Raw genomic sequence first — 19,469 nt, 5'->3', positions numbered from 1 at the left:
CCCCTAGGTATGCCTTTGCTGTAAGCCCAGCTAAACTGCACAGGAAGAGTTACAGGTAGGTAGCCGTGTTGGTCTGCCGTAGTCAGAACAAAATAAAAAAAAAAATTCCTTCCAGTAGCACCTTAGAGACCAACTAAGTTTGCTACTGGTATGAGCTTTTGTGTGCATGCACACTTCTTCAGATACAGGAAAAGCAAGCTAGTCTAAAGCTTGCAACCTGTGCCCTTGTAATCCCAAGCTTTCAACAGCGATTGTGTGGGTGGGCGGGCAAGGATGAATGAGAGTCAAGACTGGGGTTGTTTTAGTCAGTTATCACAATGTTTTATTATAGAAATCTACAAAAAAAGAAGAACCAAACATTTTCTTGCTATGAACAGACTTTGCTACAATTGCTTTGCGGCTGAAGAATGCTGTCTTTGTTTTATTTTTATTCATTTCTATCAAAAGCAGGAGCTGACACAGCCTCTTATGTTTCACCACCAAAGTGATACCATAAGGAATAAGTGGCCTCGTACAATCAGAAGAGAGTCAAGTGGCTTGGGCATACGTTAAATATTGAATCCCCAAGCCCATTTATCAACACAATTCATAATGCATCAGTAAGTTCACCTTCTGTGCAACCCACAGCGAACTGATGAATGCTCAATAGTGAAAATAAAACCAGAAATAGAAAACAGCTTTTTTGGAATAATGGAACACAATGAACAAGATTAGCTTTTGGTTCTACATACATATTTCACACACATAACCTTGCCCCTGACTCTCCCTCGCAAGAGAAACACAATCAAATCTCTCAATGAGAACTTGATGGTGAATTAGCAAGCTCCCATTGGTTAGAAGCCATTGGTGTAGTGAAAAAGACAGCGATCTTATTGGTCCACTCCCTAAAGAACCCCAGAACTATAATATCACATAGGTGTCATCCCAATTAATGCCTGAGGAGTTAGTTGGGTGGTGGTCAAGAGATAGAAGAAAATGATATTTAGGACTCTCTGAAAGTCCACCATCTTTTTCAGGTTAGCATTCATTTTTATTATTATTATTTTAATGTAATTGTCCTGTCCCTGAATATTCTTCTTTAGACAGCTGAAGGTGTTTAGCGCCTTCTTAGCTGTGAGCTGGAAGATATCAGAATATGGCAATATGAGATGATTTGGCACATTGACATACATTTATAGACAGTCAGAACCTACACAAGAGCTGTAGGCCAAGTAGTTTTGGAAGAAAGAAGAAACAAAATCCAAAACCATCTCCAACCCAACCTGTTTGACAGGTGGAATATGAAGTGAAACTTCTTTGAACATCAAAAAAAGTTTTGTTTCAATGCACACTGCATACAATGGTGTGCATGTCTTTGCTTCCTAGTTAGCTCAAGAAAGAAAGAAAAATGGGAGCAGCCGAGCAGCCAAAGAAATGGACTTCCTTGTGGTTCTTCTGGCCTGTGTGAGATGCTGGACATGCCCATTCATCTCGTACCTGATTGCCAGCTGTCCTAAGGCTACTGCACCCACCTGGCCATTCAGCCAAACATATTTGATTCCAATGTGCTTTTCTGAACATAAAAGTGTTCAAAAAATCTTCAGCTTTGACTGCCCAAGCTCCATGGACAGTGGAGTTCTCTTTGGCCAGTAGAGTTCTCAGGATATAGTGGACTGAGCTCTTAGATAATCTGAACAGGAAATGAATTTTTACCTTACCTCCCTGCCCTGCCCACAAAACCCTCACTGTCACCCCCAGTTACAATCAATAAGCAACACCCCAGTTACAGTATCCCCTTCCTTAGTCAGGTCCTGCATTCAAGTTCTTCAGACCTTCAGCCACCCTTCATGCCCCCAATCCCATAAATCATATTGCTATAGTTGTCACTTTGAGTCTTTGCTGTTTCCGCAGTGAGTGTGGTCCCTGGAACACATTTTCCCCCTTTGCTGGTTGCATCATGTATAGATGTGCCTTTTCTCTGCCCTCGTAGCTGAAGCATCTTTTCTGGCATGTTAGCAAAGTTGGCATTATCTTCCAGATGTCGATCTTTCTGAGATGCACTTTCATAAGTGCCAGTTGCCTGCCAACATAGGAGTGATGACTCAAGCAATCAAGGAGCTGACTCTTTCTATCTTCAGAAGGACAACAACTTCCTGCAAGAAAGGGATGTGAAGGTTAGATGGTGAATTAGAAAAATGGAGAGAAGATCTTTGGAGGTTTGGGCTGCCAGAGGAAGTAGACCTTGAAATACCAGCTGCTGAGAATGGCAGGTGGTTGAGGAGCTGCTGCACTCAGGTTCTGCTTGTGAACTTCCTATGGGCATCTCTTTGGCCACTATGGAAACAGAGTACTGAACAATCGCCAAACAAAGGGGGGATTTGCAACGTCATAGTTGCAAAGGAGCGTTTCAGAACACAGGAAACTAAATGTATCCTTTGAGTGGGAAGAACTCATTAGGGATTAATAGGTACAATGGGCATTCAGAAGTTGGCGTCTGCTGGGGTTGGACTAGAATTAAGCCATGATTGCAGACAGCTATTTACCTTCGCCAAGTGATCTCCGAACAAGAGCTGCAGGAGCTTTTCGGAATCTGACGTCCATCCAGCCCGACTGCATGATGGGACTTTCTGAGCCGCCCTTCTGCCTCCATCTCTGCTCCACATGCAATTCAAGAAGTGCTTCGCTCCCAACCGCTTTTGAATGAGTCACTGCAAAAAAAAACCAGAAAGCGGAACATGAGCTGTGAGCCAGATCAGCTTCAGCAACACAATGTACCTTTGCATTAGCTATTGTTCCCCTTCTCTCTGTGAGCTCCAGCAGCAATTCTTTGTCTGAATGAGCATCACTCTGACAGCAGACTGTCCATAGCTGGGCATACGCTTATGCATGGCAGCTGGAGATCTGCCTGGTCTCTAGGAATGAATGCTCCCTATTTTGCTTTTGGCTCTTTCAGAAACTGGAAGAACTGACTCTTTTTGCTTTCTGCAAACCACTCAAATGATCCTGGGGAAGGGTGCGGGAGGAATCATACTTGGAAGCTGATAGGGTGCTAAAAGAGAGAGAGGCTTCCCCTATCCAGAACATGAAAGGCAGAGTGATAAGTCAGCTCTCAAGTATACGGATAGGGAGATTAGGTTAGGCAACTGCTGGGGTTTCTTCTAACTCTGTCTTGTAAAACAGGGGGATCCAACAAGGTGCCCTCCAGATGTTATTGGACTACAACTCCCATCAACCCCATCAAGTCCAGCAACATCTAGAGGGCACCATGTTGACTACTCCTGCTGATGGCTGGGGGGCGGGAGAGAGATTTCACTAACCCAAGTCCATACAGCCTCTCTAAAGATATTTACTTTCTCCTAGCAACATCAGTCCTAGATTTAAGCATCTCTTCTGCAAATTAACATGGACCACAGTTCATAAGTCCCGTTTGGAAATGGCATCTTTCCACTTCCCTAATTATCCCTACCCACCCATATCTGACTTTGATACAACTGAACTTTGTTTCTCCAAGTTTGAAGGCTATATTTGTCAACCCTACTGGCATAAAGTCAATGAGCTGGGGAGATTTGTATCTTACCTGTAGCCTGTGGGAAGAAGTCGCACCCTGAAGGCTCTCAGAACGGTTGGGGTGATATCTTGCTCTTCACAGCTTCTCTTGCATCAGTGGAACCAGGAGCAGGTCTCTGTGCGAGTTCTGCCTTCTTCTAGATATATGGACTAGCAAGCCATTCTAAAAGGCTACAGCTGGTTCCTTCCTTCAGTTCTACGACTGTAGAGGGCGCAGACTTTCTGTAGCAGAGACTTCATGCTTCATGTTTCGTTTTTTCCCTCTCTCCAACTACCAAAGTTTCTCAAAGTTGCCTGTCTTTTGCTTCTCAGCATTGGGGAAAGCCGTTTAACTTTCATTATTTAAAAAAATTCTCAAAGGTGTTCAATGTGCCATCTCTATCTTCTTGGTGTACAGATTAAGGTGGCATGACTTCTTAATTCAAGTTGTGTTTGTATACAACTATTTTTTTTAATAAAAAAATAGTCTAGGAAACTAACCCCTGTACAACTTTAGAGTGCTTTTTGTTCTTTCTCTTTAGGATCTTGATGCAAAGCCCTATCTTCCCAAAATCTCACCCTTGCAAAGCCCTATCTTCCCAAAATCTAGAATGTAGAGTAGCAAAGCATCAGGCTCATGGCCACTCTTGAATGTGTGGCCGATGATCCTTCTGGAGCTGAAAGACCTGAGTGCCCAAGTCAAAGCCAAAGAGAATCCAGAGGTCCACTTGGAGATGGAAACATGAGAGTTGGGTGAGAGCAGGGAATGGGTTAATTTGATGGCTGAAACTCCTGCTGAAGTCCTTCAGGACCTCCCCAAACTTGCTAAAAGTTCCCTTCCCCAATCTGTTTGGAGCTCAGCTGAAAAGTTGGAAGAAGCAGGAGAAAGAGGGGGAAACCAATAGCTTTCAAGAGAGTTAGTGAAAGTCCACTGATGGTTCCCAGAAGCGGGGAGGAGAATGTCTGGAAGGAAAAGCACCTTGAAGGAAAGGACTGATGTGAGCGAGAAGGAAATCCTTCTGTCACGCCCGATGAAATTCCCTGGGAAGCTGTGCCCCAGGAGGTGTGGCTGCCTCTGCCACGACGAAGAGGCTGGTTTGTCTTTCTGACATAGTCCAGTCCTTGCAATGGCTTTTAAAAAAGAAATCCTCAAAAGAGCCATCCATTATCCAGCTTGAACCATCTTGAGTGATTCAGGCTAGCCACGCTCTCAGCGTGGTTGATCTTGAAGAAAATTAGATTTTCCTCCTACCGGTCATTAGGCTGAGTGTATCTTCAGACCCACCATGGCTGAAGTTCTCAGATGAAAGGAAACTGCCTTCCTAAATAATCCACCAACCCCCTTCTTTGTCATACCTGTTTCACACTACTCTGCTCATATCACTGTGGTCGGGACAGAAACCTCAGGTTGAGTTCCGTCACTAGCGATAGGGCTGGCAGTGGTGGAGGGAGGGAGGCTTTCCAATGAGTCCCTCAACTCAGGGGTCCTCTGGGGACTGGGCTCCTCAGAGTTGTCAAAGTTGACCTCAACTTCCTTGCCCCTCTGGATCAGTTGTTCTAAAGTTTTGGGGTAAGGGTGGCTGAGGAAGCGTTTGAGTTTGGGCTGGAGGGTCCCTACCACATACTGGATGACCTCCTCCTCCTCAGCATCAACGTAGAGGGTCTGGTACAGGTCCCTTTTGCGCCAGAGGAACTGATCTAGGGGTTCTCCATCCTTCTGAGGGAGATCCAGCTCTCTCTTAATGGCATCCCTGGTCAGGGTGCCCTCGCTATACTGAAGGAACTCCTTCTTGAACTCCAGCCAGTTCTTGACGGAGTCCTGCTTGTACTCCCACCACTTTTTGGCCGGCCCGTTCATGTGGTTCTCAATCTGAGAGAGCCAGTACTCCTCAGTGCCACCCACCTGCTTCAGATAGTCCTCCAAGTGAGTCAGGAACTCCCTGGGGTCCTCAAAAATCTGGGTCTCCACTGGGGAAGGTGGAGTATCTTCTGAGACAGAGACCCACTGGTAGGAATCATGGGACTGAGGCACGATAGGGACATCCCCAGTAGGAGGAGGTGTCAGGGCATACATCTGGCTCATGTCTAGGGCATAATCATAAATCTCCCCTTCACTGGGCCTGATCTCTGGGCCTCCCACCCCTACTGAGACAGTCTGCCTGTGGTTGTCTCCATGGCAGTACTTCGCCCCACCAGACTCGAGCCGGTCAGCCCACTTCTCCAGGCGGAAGAACACTTCCTTCCAGACATTCATCTCTCTCTTGACCCACCTCTCCAAGTGAGCAATGGTCTCCTGGCATCTAGACAGGCAGGCCTTGATGGACTTCTTCCACCTCTGGTTCTCAGCAGCCGAGGGGACATGGTCCTCAAGGTTGTTCTCAAGTTTCCCCACCGACTTCTGCAGGCCTTTCAGCTCCCGCTCCACCTGCTTTGACACCTCGGTCAGGAGGTGCCGGTGGGTCCTCCTGACGTGGTCTAGCATCTCTGCCCTGCACTTCCCTATCTGGAGAATCACATTGGGCTTGTTGTTATTGGCCACGCCGCGGTGGCCCTGGAAAGAGTGGAGGTTCACCTGGTTGATGTTGTCCAACTGCATGTTTCCTAGCTGTGGGTAATCAAGCTTTCGCCCCTTTGACAGACTCTCTCCAAAAGTCGCAACCACCCAGTCCAGAAATGGACTCCCTGTTTCCCCTGCAAATTACAAACACAACCAAATCAAGAAAATCACCCTGGGAAGTCTTGCCGTCCAACTGCCCTTGTGCTACAGCCAAAGTCCAGGACAAAAAAAAGTTCTCTTCAGTGTCTGGTCCTTCCTCCGTCTCCCAGGAGTCCTTAATCCCCGAGCTGAGCTGTTGAGAACTTCCCCAGCAAGCGGTGATGCTCTCCGCTGTTGCCTGTGTCGTTCCTGCTGCTGCTTCCTTGCTTTTGAGTCTTCCTAGAACTTCACACTAACAAGTGTCTGAATCTCTCTCTCTCCTCTGCTTAGCTGGAAAACAGAGAGCTATTTGCTTTCTCTCTGTGATGTGCCACTAGCTCAGACGGATCCCTATACTTATACACCACACACCTCCCTATGTGGGTGTAGCCAAGCCTCTGTGCTCATCGGCATCTTGCTGCTGATTGGAGGAGAAAGATTCAGTGGAAAACACAGCTCCTGGCAAGCATCTCTCTCTCCCTCGCCCTCCCCGGCTCCCTTTAGCTTCTCCCACCCCCTTCCACACACCCCCAGACTTGAGGCGAGAAGCGCTTTAAAGGTTCTGGAGACAGTTGGATGGATGGATGAGTAATTCCTACCTTTTTCTCATCACCCCTCAGCTCCCCCTTTCTCCCCCTCTCCACTCCCCCCCAAAAGAAAAGGTCTTATTCATCTCCCGACCCTTTATCCAGAAAGGCCCTTTTTGCAAAGGTCCTCAGACCCCGAAAGACCCCGTGACACGAGGGAGATGGCTTAAAAGCTCCCTGTGTCACATACCCTCCGCTGGCCAGCTGTGAGTTGCTCACCCACCTGCCCCCACACATGACACACTCACCCACACCTGTGCAACCCCTCATTGTTAGAGGCTAAGGGGACACGGGTGGTGCTGTGGGTAAAACCTCAGTGCCTAGGACTTGCCGTTCGTATGGTCGGTGGTTCGAATCCCCGCGGCGGGGTGAGCTCCCGTCTTTCGGTCCCAGCTCCTGCCCACCTAGCAGTTTGAAAGCACGCCAAAGTGCAAGTAGTTAAATAGGTACCACTTTATAGCGGGAAGGTAAACGGCGTTTCTGTGTGCTGCACTGGTGCAGGCTCGCCAGAGCAGCTTCGTCACGCTGGACACGTGACCCGGAAGTGTCTTCGGACAGCGCTGGCTCCCGGCCTCTTAAGTGAGATGAGCGCACAACCCTAGAGTCGGACACGACTGGCCCGTACAGGCAGGGGTACCTTTACCTTTACCTTTTAAGGGGTCAATGACTGGGCAAAGTGGAAAGGGACATGGTTTTATTTTCCAAATGGGAGGTGGGAATTTTGCCTCCAGCCGTTTTCTGTTATGCAATCGTAACCATATATGGGGGGGGTTTGGAGGGGGGAGAGCTGTCAATATGCTGCAGGTTAAAACCGGGGGGGGGGGAGTCCTACCCTTTCAGGGTTTCCAACCAATTAAGTCCACCCATCGCAAAGCTTTCCAGTTACTAAGCTTGAATCAGTTGCTTAATCACACGGTGCAGCCCACAGACGCAGATGAAGCTCACACTCGTTGATGAAGCAGGAAGCCGAACCATAAAAGGACACTGGGGGTTTATATAACCAGGAGATAAAGAGATTCCCTTTCTGGAAAAGGAGATTGAGGCAGAGTGTGTGTGTGTGCTTCCCCTCCGGAACTCCAGCCCGTCATTCAGATGCCGGGCTGGGATGACAGGGTGGTGATGATACATTTTTAGGATTGGGGGGCTGCTCCCTGCAACTTACTAAGCAAGGTTGGAGGGTTATGTAACTTGGTGAGTACTTACCAGGACACCCCCTCCCTCCTACCCACTCCCCAAAATGCACGATTTGCTTAGCCTCTGTTCTGGATGGAATCAGTCGATCAAAAATAACCACACAGCTGAATTTGCATTGGGTCTTTCAGGTGTCCCTGGAGGAACACAGAGTCTCTTTTATCTAGGGTGGTCTGGTTGTGGGGTGACAGGTGGCCTAGGTTTGCTAGGGAACTGAACCAGGCAATTTCTCCTTTGCGAATTTTCAATACAGGTTGTGCCCTTTGCGATAGACTCTTAGGCATGCAACATCTGATTTGGGGAAGGGGTGTTGGAGTGAAGGATTATTCTGTAGAGTTTAACTGAATTCCAGGTCCCTCTCTCTGTGTTTTTGTTTTTGTTTTGTAGGGGTCTCTGAAAATGTGATTTTTATTCCCTGGGGCTTTTGAGAGGGAGGTGGACTATGTGGTGGGTCAGAGGTGGGTACCTATGCCAGGAATTGAACCTGGAACATTCTGAATGCCAAGCAGGTGCTCTTCAACCGAGTTAAAGCCCTTCCCCGAATACACAGTTTGCATGTGAAGAGAGTGATGAATTAACATCAGAGGGAGAGAAGACAGGGAGAGACATCACATCCCACACCGGCTACAAACCCAAATCTGCAGAAGGAAACCCAGTCAAAGGTAAAGGGACCCCTGACCATTAGGTCCAGTCATGGCTGACTCTGGGGTTGCGGTGCTCAGCTCGCTTTATTGGCCGAGGGAGCCGGCGTACAGCTTCTGGGTCATGTGGCCAGCATGACTAAGCCGCTTCTGGACAACCAGAGCAGCGCACAGAAACGCCATTTACCTTCCCGGCAGAGTGGTACCTATTTATCTACTTGCACTTTGACGTGCTTTCAAACTGCTAGGTTGGCAGGAGCAGGGACTGAGCAACGGGAGCTCACCCCATCACGGGGATTTGAACCGCCAGCCTTCTGATTGGCTAGTGTTTGTCCGCAGACAGCTTCCGGGTCATGTGGCCAGCATGACTAAGCTGCTTCTGACTAACCAGAGCAGCGCACGGGCCCCTATAATCTGGAACCCTGAGTGGACAGATTTCTAGCTTATGTGGGAATCATTCATGCATTCAGCATGCTTCCCCTCTGCTGCAGATATGCTCCTAATGTCTCATAGACACCCTAGGACCAGGCCGGGTGTGAACGGTCCCATTCTATCTCCACGTGCTGCTAATTTTGTGGAAGGAAGAACACCCAACACAGCTTAGGAGCTCAGTTATGAATTCTGCATTTCTGCCATTACTTTTGTTGTTGTTTAGTCATTTAGTCGCGTCCGACTCTTCATGACCCCATGGACCAGAGCACGCCAGGCACTCCTGTCTTCCACTGCTTCCTGCAGTTTGGTCAAACTCATGCTGGTAGCTTCGAGAACACTTTCCAGCCATCTCGTCCTCTGTTGTCCCCTTCTCCTTGTGCCCTCCATCTTTCCCAACATCAGGGTCTTTTCCAGGGAGCCTTCTCTTCTCATGAGGTGGCCAAAGTATTGGAGCCTCAGCTTCAGGATCTGTCCTTCCAGTGAGCACTCAGGGCTGATTTCCTTCAGAAAGGATAGGTTTGATCTTCTTGCAGTCCATGGGACTCTCAAGAGTCCCAGGAACATTAGCTGACTCGGCTAAACCCCTTCGTGTTACAGAATTGAGACTCCTTAAAGGGGCAGCAAAATAGATCAGGTGAACACACCTAGTGAAATGGATCAATTCACCCAGTTTTAAAAGGCCGTAGGGATTTATTCCAGATGTGCACCTCAGTGGTTGCTGGACAGATCACTTTGGAGGCAGCAATACTTCTGAATACAAGTTGTTAGAGGGAGGGAGGGAGAGAGGGCTCTTGTGCTTGAATCCTGATTTGGGGCATCTGGTTGTTCACCATGAGAACAGGATGTTGGACTAGATGGGCCATTGGCTTGATACAGCAGGCGCTTAGAATCATAGAATTGTAGAGGGATCCCAAGGGTCATCCAGTCTAATCCCCTTCAATGCAGGAATCTCAGTTAAAGCATCCATGACAGAGGACTATCCAGGACAGCTGTTTATCAGCTCCACCTGGTAAGCAGGCTGAGACCCTACCTGCCCATGGACTGCCTTGCCAGAGTGGTGCGTGCTCTAGTTATCTCCCACTTGCATTACTGCAATGCGCTCTACGGTGGGGCTGACTTTGAAGGTGACCCAGAAACTACAACTGATCCAGAATGCGGCAGCTGGCCTGGTGACTGGGAGCGACCGCTGAGACCACATAACACTGGTCCTGAAAGACCTACATTGGCTCCCAGTACGTTTCCAAGCACAATTCAAAGTGTTGGTGCTGATCTTTAAAGCCCTAAACAGCCTCTGAAGGAGCATCTCCACCCCCATCGTTCTGTCTGGACGCTGATGTCCAGTGCTGAGGGCCTTCTGGCAGTTCCCTCATTGTGAGAAGCAAAGCTACAGGGAACTAGGCAGAGGGCCTTCTCGGTGGTGGCACCCGCCCTATGGAATGCCCTCCCACCAGATGTCAAAGAGATAAAAAACTACCTGACATTTAGAAGGCATTTGAAGGCAGCCCTGTTCAGGGAAGTTTTTAGTGTGTGACATTTTAATGTCTTTTTCATCTTTGTTGGAAGCCGCCCAGAGTGGCTGGGGAAACCCAGCCAGATGGGGGGGGGGTGTACAAATAATAAATTATTATTATTATTATTATTATTATTATTATTATTATTATTATGCTCAGAATCCTCCAAGAAAAGAAAACCTTATGTTCTTTTCTAACAAGTCAACTGTGGACTCTTGTCTGAGACCAGGGAGCTTCAGGAATCCAGTGTTTGTGAACTCCAGTATGACATGAGCTGATTCAGTCTTTTGCATCAATGTGTATATTTGTTAATTGCACATAGAAAACTCCTCCATGGAGCTCAAGGTTATCCTTAATCACATTTTATACTCACAGCAACCTTGTGAAGTAGGTTGAACTGAGAGTAAGTGACTCATTAAAGGTCACCCAGTGGGCTTCATGGTTGAATGGTGCTTTGAACCACATACATCTCTGTGACTCCTAATGCAGATTTCAAAATAAAACAGGTTTCAGGGACTGGTGTAAGAACAGGTGTGAAAGGAAAACTGGATTGAAAATAGATTGATCCAAATGAGAGCCTTCAAATCCTGAAATGGGTGCAAACCCTGAAACATACAGTTGAGCCTCTGCTTACCTTAACTGTGTGATGCTGGCTAATGTTGCACCCATTGCACAGGCAGGGAAAACTGAGGTTTATAGTGAGTGACTTCCCTAAGAGCGGTCAAATCCATTCACAGTTGACATAGCATTTAAATTGATGACTCCACTGCCTGTGTCCCAACTCAACTGAGATTTGCTATCTCTTCTTGAGGACCATCTCAGAAAGAAGACGGAGAGGTAATATGATGGCCATCTTCCAGCACTGAAAGGGTTGTGTGGCGAGTTCCCGTCTCCTTCCAGTTGAAATAAAGACACGTGACACAATTATTACAGGTTAATGGGCTAAATAAGGCCACAACTTTATTGGTTACAGGTGATGAGCGGTATTGGCTTAGGCATTGGTCCTAACCAACTATACTGACTCCAGCCCGTCTTCTTGAAGTCTGGGAAGAGTTAACCACCAGTAGGGGGAGTCCTGCTAATGCACATCAACTCCCCCGGGGTCACCGATAGGGGGCGTGCCTTAGGCCCTCACCTCCATAGGCTTCGGACAGGGCCACGCCCCCTGGAATCCTTTACCGGACTACCCTTCAATATGTGGGGCAGGTGATGGCACTACCTCCCCTCGTGCATCTACAGAACAATACCAATGCCTAACCGCCAATACCAAGAAAGTTGTGACGATTTGCTACGAGGTAGGCAAAAACCAAGTGGCTGGTGCCAATTTGCCAAGTGGAAAAAAATTCTACCAGGCCCCTCAATGGCGACCAACGAAGGTCCATAGTAAGGTCAAGGAACGAAAACCTTATAGGGCTGGAGGGTGGGAAACAGGAACACCTGGAGGTGGCAAAAGAGGGAGATCCCCGGCCATGCCTGCGTTAAATAGGGCAGGCCATGCCCCCAGAGCCAGCCGATTGGCTGGCCAGGGGGTGACGCGGCCGGGGATTCCCTCAATCGCGCGGAGGGATCGTGATGTCCACAACACCACCTCCTCTGCAGGGCGGAAGCGGCTGTGTCACATGACAGAAGGAGCAGGCTTGCTTTCTGCTGCTCCCCGAGGGTAAGCCCAGAACCAATAGATTCCTATTACAAGAAAGGAGATTCCAACTATATATTAGGAATAACTTTCTGACAGTAAGAGCTGTTCAACAGTGGACTCCCTCAAGAGGTTGTGGGTTCTCCTTCATTGGAGGTTTTCAAACAGAGGTCCGATGACCACCTGTTAGGGATAATTTAGGAATCCTCAATTCTTTCACTTTTGCCCATCCTCCTTCCTCTACCAGTTTTGGCGCCATTCCAACCCCTTTCTCTCGCATACTGCTTTTGTCTCTCAAAGAGGGAGAGACCGCAAATGGAAGAGGGCTTTCCTTTTGGGTTTCCTGGGGAATATCTGGCTGATACCATGGCAACTGTTCCTCCAGCGCTTCTAATAAAAGGAAGGTGAGGGAGACAGAAATGGAGATGGATGGAGGAGCCGGAAGTACCAGGAAGGGAAGAGAAAGGCAGATGGCAGATTGACAGAGAAAAGCTGGAGGAAAATAGACGGGTTGCAGAGAGTGTGGAAAGAGAAGTGGGGCAGGCAGATGGAAGCTGGCTCAGAAAAACTGAAAACAGGGCAACGGGAGCAATTAAAAATGATTTGTTTTATTTATTGCATTCAACACCCACACACACACACCTTCTCCTCCAAGGGGCTTAAGGTGGTTTACATGGTTCTGCCCCTCATCCTTTCAGCTCCACAACAGCCCTGTGAGGTAGGTGTGACTGAGGGATGCTGTGACTGCCCCAAGGTCACCCAGTGAGTGAGAACTTGAACTCTGGTCCAGTGGTGTAGCATGGGGCAGTTGCCCCCGGTGCAAAATTGTTACGGGGCGCAAAATTTCGACACCCAGTACTGCCGCAATACAGCCGTGTGCTTCCATCGCTGAGCTCCGTTGAAAATGGTGCTTCCATGTGAACCAGGAAGTGACCAGACAACACAACAACTCTTCTTTTCCTGTCTCTGTGACTGCAATCTCCTGGGTCACACAGATGCAGTTGGGTGTTGAATGTGCATGCATACTCTGTCCATTTCCCTCGCACCCCCTCTGTGCAGCCCCGAGCTCTGGCAACCCACGCAATGCCACTGCCGTGGTCTCCCAGGTCCTAGTCTGATACTATTTGTTCTACTACTCTCAATGCACACCTGGTCCTGGGAGGGGGGTGTCAGTAATGCTTTCCAAATAAACTGAGTCTGTCAGCTGTCTCTCCCCCGGTGTGTCTTCTTCCTGCTGTTCCTCTTCCAATATTCCCCAGCTTCTCCCCTCTACAGCCTCTAAACTGTGACCTTCTGCAAACCACTGTTCTAAATCTATACTGTTCTCCGCTTCTTGGGAAGCTTCAGGAAAAGAGGGGGGCGGTGTGGCAATCACACAGGGTCCCCGGACGTTTCACCATCTATTGATCCCTGTGCCACCACTTTATTTCTCGCTGCCACCACCCAGGCCCTACCTGGTACAATACTGAGTCCAGTCAGAGTTAAACTGGAACATAAACTTCTGTTTATTTATTGCAGTTTAACAAGCGTGTGGTTTCATAAATGGTATCGGTCAATTACAAATCATAGGGTGCCTATCCAGACCTATAACTTCCGCTAAACCGCCAGAAGGCTCTCGGCGCTGGACATCAGTGTCTGGGCTGAACGATGGGGGTGGAGATGCTCCTTCAGGGATACTAGACCGAGGCCGTTTAGGGCTTTAAAGGTCAGCACCAACACTTTGAATTGTGCTCCGGAACGTACTGGAAGCCAAGGTAGGTCTTTCAAGACCGGTGTTACATGGTCTCAGCGGCCACTCGCAGTCACCAGTCTAGCTGCCACATTCTGGATTAGTTGTAGTTTCTGGGCCACCTTCAAAGTTAGCCCCACGTAGATCGCATGGCAGTAGTCCAAGCGGGAGATAACTAGACAATACAAGAGTCGAAACATAACTACCCTTGAAAATTGCACTACTATCCAAATTTTGCAATATAGTTCCCCAGCCAAGTAACATGTACGAAAAAGAAAGAAAAACATGCTGAGGACAACGTGTGCGTGAAAATGCATATGCTAGTGAAAATAATATACAGAAATCATTATGTTAAAGGAAATAGTTTTGCAAATGGGTGTCTATTGGAAGGGACCCTGATGATCATCCAGTCCAACCCCATGTAATGCAGAATATGCAACTCTCCCATACGGGGATTGAACCTGCAACCTTGGTGTTATCAGCCCCATGCTCTAGCCAACTGAGCCAGCCAGTCAACATGTGAACATCAGGTGAAATTTGCTGGGATACTGCCAGGGAGATAAAGTCCATCTGAGCCCCCAAGCTCCTGCCGGACGATCCATCGATCTCCCGTAGTCACGCAGTATCAGCAAATAGTGACACGAAGCCTCAAGAATTTAGATTGCCACATTCTTGGACTGGTGCACACTCTATCAGCAGAATTCACACAGCAAAAGATGCACAGCAGGAGAGCATATTTACAGTTTATTCAGCGTTGGTCAGAACAAAGAAACCATGACCGTCTGCTTCGGTCTGCTCAGGCAACAAAAAGAAACGAAAGCAACAGACAACAGAAACATCCTGTGAGACAGGAAATACGCAGGCTGTGACACAAACATCCTGCTCCCTTTTAAGGTGGAACGGAAATATCCTAACAAAATTTTCACTAAAATACTGAGGAATTTTCATGAGGATTTTTTTCGGCGGAGAAGGAATTAGAAACCAGTGTTGAAAATGAACATAGGACTGGGCGGGAAGTAAAACCAAGAAGCCAAAATTGACAGTTTCACCAATTTCTAGGGTCACTGTATTCCTTTAATTACCATTGTATGAGATGGAGAATGGGGACAACTCTGCCACTCCCTTTCACATCCCTGTCACCACCCCTGTTGTTGTTGTTGTTTAGTCATTTAGTCGTGTCCGACTCTTCGTGACCCCCTGGACCAGAGCACGCCAGGCCCTCCTGTCTTCCACTGCCTCCCGCAGTTTGGTCAGACTCATGCTGGTAGCTTCCAGAACACTGCCCAACCATCTCGTCCTCTGTCGTCCCCTTCTCCTTGTGCCCTCCATCTTTCCCAACATCAGGGTCTTTTCCAGGGAGTCTTCTCTTCTCATGAGGTGGCCAAAGTGTCACCATCCCTAGGTGCCTCCATATGGTGGTCTTAGAGAAGTCATGTTTTCAGTCTTTAATCTGCAACATAGAGACAGTAACACTGAGTTATCTCACATGGTGGCTCTAAGGATTGCAGTAATTTATATGTAGGGTGCTCTGAACTCTGTTGTCTTATTTGTTATGTGCACATTTATTACATTTATAGACCAACTTTATCTTCCAAGGACTTCAAGGTAGTGCACACGGTTCTCCTCCTCCCCATTTCATTCTCACAACGACCCTGTGAGGTAGGTTAGGCTAAGAGATGGTGACTAGTCCAAGGTGAGCTTCATGGCATAGTGTGGATTCGAACCCTGATCTCCCAGATTATAGTCCAACACTCTAACCATTGTGCCACACTGTCTCTCTGCTATAATGCTAAGTCTTATTGTTCTCTCCAGGATCACACAGTGATTTTGTGGCAGATGCAAAACTTGAACTTGGCTCTCATAGATTATGCACCGCATGTACATTTTCACCTCCCCAAGAGCTTACACTTTCCTCCTCCGTAAACACAATTTTGGCTCCGGAGGACAAAATCCCCGCTGCCAAAGGAATAGTTTTCACAAAGGGGTACGTCCCACACGCTAGTAGCTCTGCAATTGTCACCTGGAAACTGAAAGAAAACTTGACTCAAAATAGCTCACAGTGTCAATTGGGCAAGCTAACTGTACACTCTCAAGCAATGCTTTTGTGGAGAGTAAATGTCATGGAATAGCGGGTAAGGCATGAGGCTAAGAAAATGCATAGGTGGCTATAATATTTAATAATAAAAAACCAACAATAACGACCCCTTTTGAGTTATAGACCAGAAATACAGTTCAGAATGTCTTAGGCCATAGAATGTTTTCTTTGGCTTGCGCCACTCAAAAGTTTAACCCATGCTGATATCTGTTCCACTTCTGTCTTCGAGATGCAAGTGGCCTATTGTCCCTCATTGTCAGACACCCACATCTTCCAGGCAGGGGTCTACCTGAGAGATGAGTGGGTGCAGAGCTCAGAGGCTGAGCTTAAACATGATGGCTGAGAGCAGCTATGATTTACATTCATTGTTATGGTTGCTATTGGCGCAGTGCAGATGAATGGCAGCTCCAAAGTTGCTCTCCATCACACACTTTTATTTCAAGGGTTTCGGAGCAAACATTTCTGACAACCCCCAGACTGTTTTCCCCTTTAAGAAATTCTCCCCTCGGTCCATTGAAATTTGCCATCTCCTAATTTTCGCAGCGGGCGAACGAGTGGGCAGGGATAATATTAATGAGCTATTGATTATGATCCACTTATAATCACTTGCCTGCCGTGCTCAAGCCAAGGGAGGTTTAATCAAGAGAAGCAACAAACCAATTTTCCTTATTAGCTTTGTGCCTCTCTCTCTCTCTCTCTCTCTGGTGGAGTGACTTGAACCCAGAGATTGCACGGTAATAAAATGAGGGTATTAATTCAGTAATAGAAATGTACCATCACATGCAGAGTGCATTAGCCTAGAATATTTGCATTTGCGAGGACACTTTATTTTAATGCAAAAGGCAGGGATTGAATTATGGTTCGTTCTGTTTACGAAACAAATGTAGTCTTCTGCTGCTTTTGCAGAAGTGGAATGCTCTTTTGCTGATTTGGGATTTCAACACCTGTTTTTGGAGGTTTTCTGTAAGGTAGAATCATAGAATCATAGAGTTGGAAGAGACCACAAGGGCCATCGAGTCCAATGCCCTGCCAAGCAGGAAACACCATCAGAGCACTCCTGACATATGGTTGTCAAGCCTCTGCTTAAAGACCTCCAAAGAAGGAGACTCCACCACACTCCTTGGCAGCAAATTCCACTGTCGAACAGCTCTTACTGTCAGGAAGTTCTTCCTAATGTTTAGGTGGAATCTTCTTTCTTGTAGTTTGGATCCATTGCTCCGTGTCCGCTTCTCTGGAGCAGCAGAAAACAACCTTTCTCCCTCCTCTATGTGACATCCTTTTATATATTTGAACATGGCTATCATATCACCCCTTAACCTCCTCTTCTCCAGGCTAAACATGGCCAGCTCCCTTAGCTGTTCCTCATAAGGCATCGTTTCCAGGCCTTTGACCATTTTGGTTGCCCTCCTCTGGACACATTCCAGTTTGTCAGTGTCCTTCTTGAACGGTGGTGCCCAGAACTGAACACAGTACTCCAGGTGAGGTCTGACCAGGTGCATTAGCACACACCAAATGACAGAATATGAATATTTTAAATCGGGCCTTGGAGCCAAAAATCGGCTTCCAAGCCTCTGTAACTATCCTCTATGACTCCCCTTAGACTTTACCTCCTTCTCAGCTATACAGTGCACCCCCCCTCTCCAGATCACCTTCTCACCATACTTTTTTTTACTGTTCTTGAGTGCTTTTGCCTGGCTAGAATGTGTCCTTGAAATGGGACAATGCCTTGTGCTTGCCTAGATGGAGGGAACAGAGAAGTGTGTGGGTGAAGGCAGAAACCAGTCTACTGTACAAAGGCAAAATTTACATTCATTGTTTCACCCACCGATGACTCTCGCCCTACACTTGTGTGTCTAGTGGGCTTCCTACAAATATATGAAGACCCCCCACCCACCCACACACACACACCTGCTTCAATGATGCTATTGTTGGTTGTTTGAAAAAGCTCCGTTGCTACATCATACTATGCTTTCAACATCCAATAACCAAATCAGGTGGTTGACGCCGTCAAAGTCCTATGGGAAGTCCAGCAGAGTGCAACAGAACTCTGTGATTCCCAGCAATTGTCATCCAGAGCCATACAGCCTCTGACAATGCAGACAGACCGTAGCCATTGCAGTGACCGGGCATTGATAGCCTTATTCTCCAATAATTGGTCTAACCACCTTTTAAAGCTGTCCAAGGTGGAGTCTATTACTACACCTTGTAGCAAAGACTTCCATAGCTTCACTGTAAAGAAGGACATTGTTTTCTCTATCCTGACTCTTCCACCATTTTACTTCACCAGATGAAGAAACATGGTGGCTATTTGAGACTTGGCACAGAAAGATGGATCAGCAAAGGTCTTCCAGGTACTCAACCATGGGAACACCTTACAGTAGAGTTTCAGATTCAGTGAGTACTGGGAAGATGCTACTAGTGCCCTTAGTTGTTGTTGTTGTTTAGTCGTTTAGTCGTGTCCGACTCTTCGTGACCCCCTGGACCAGAGCACGCCAGGCACTCCTGTCTTCCACTGCCTCCCGCAGTTTGGTCAGACTCATGTTTGTAGCTTCGGAAACACTGTCCCACCATCTCGTCCTCTGTCCTCCCCTTCTCCTTGTGCCCTCCATCTTTCCCAACACCAGGGTCTTTTCCAGGGAGCCTTCTCTTCTCCTGAGGTGGCCAAAGTCTTGGAGCCTCAGCTTCAGGATCTGTCCTTCCAGTGAGCACTCAGGCCTGATTTCCTTCAGAATGAAGAGGTTTGATCTTCTTGCAGTCCATGGGACTCTCAAGAGTCTCCTCCAGCACCAGAATTCAAAAGCATCCATTCTTTGGCGATCAGCCTTCTTTATGGTCCAGCTCTCACTTCCATACTAGTGTCCTTACTCAATCCCATATGACTGCTTCTGCACACACATCCTTAAAAGTAAATAGGAGGTTCAGGAACTCTGATCCTAAACCTCTGATGTCTAATGGCTAAACAGTGGTACCTCTGGTTGCAAACGGGATCCGTTCTGGAGGCCCGCTCGTAACATGAAAAGCCCGCAACCTGAAGTGCCATATCTGCGTAGGTGCATGGCACGAATTGGCGCTTGTGCGCATGCGCGAAGCGTGATTTAGTGCTTCTGCACATGCACGAGCGGCGAAACCCGGAAGTAACCTTTTCTGGTACTTCCGGGTCACTGCGGGACACAACCTGAAAAAACGTAACATAAAGCAAACGTAACATGAGGTATGACTGTACTCATGTGTGAGAAAGGCTTTGGGAGAAAGCTTTGAGGTACAATCCATACCTGCCACCTAGCAGGAGAAGAAAAAGCTGAGGAGACAGCCCTACCCAAATCCAGAGTGGAGTCTCTAAGATGGTTGAATGGCATCTTGTACGCCTTCTTCTGGCAAGTTTTGCAGCCAAGCTGGTGCCAGATGTATTGCTCTGCTTGTCTTTGGT

The 19,469-nt window shown here is 47.6% G+C and overlaps 1 protein-coding gene and 1 long non-coding RNA gene across 2 annotated transcripts; both read right to left on the bottom strand.

The window, feature by feature from the left end:
- Nucleotides 1-302: 302 nt before the first annotated feature.
- LOC128417026 (uncharacterized) lies at nt 303-4,071 on the bottom strand. Its single transcript, XR_008331369.1, has 3 exons — nt 3,557-4,071; nt 2,523-2,687; nt 303-2,132 (listed from the first exon to the last, which is right to left on the bottom strand). It is a non-coding gene; the product is annotated as an uncharacterized LOC128417026 (long non-coding RNA).
- Nucleotides 4,072-4,107: 36 nt separating this feature from the next.
- On the bottom strand, nt 4,108-6,666 carry ARC (activity regulated cytoskeleton associated protein). Its single transcript, XM_053395175.1, has one exon. The coding sequence runs from the start codon at nt 6,119-6,121 to the stop codon at nt 4,901-4,903; it is 1,221 nt and encodes a 406-aa protein (XP_053251150.1). The 5' UTR covers nt 6,122-6,666; the 3' UTR covers nt 4,108-4,900.
- Nucleotides 6,667-19,469: the final 12,803 nt, after the last annotated feature.

Source organism: Podarcis raffonei, chromosome 7, assembly GCF_027172205.1.
Source record: "Podarcis raffonei isolate rPodRaf1 chromosome 7, rPodRaf1.pri, whole genome shotgun sequence".
NCBI lineage: Eukaryota > Metazoa > Chordata > Lepidosauria > Squamata > Lacertidae > Podarcis > Podarcis raffonei.
This window is presented reverse-complemented; position numbering and strand designations above follow the sequence as displayed.

What these genes read in the sequence shown, in the direction of transcription:
- ARC (XM_053395175.1), bottom strand. Translation starts at nt 6,121, where the DNA reads ATGCAGTTGGACAACATCAACCAGGTGAACCTCCACTCTTTCCAGGGC.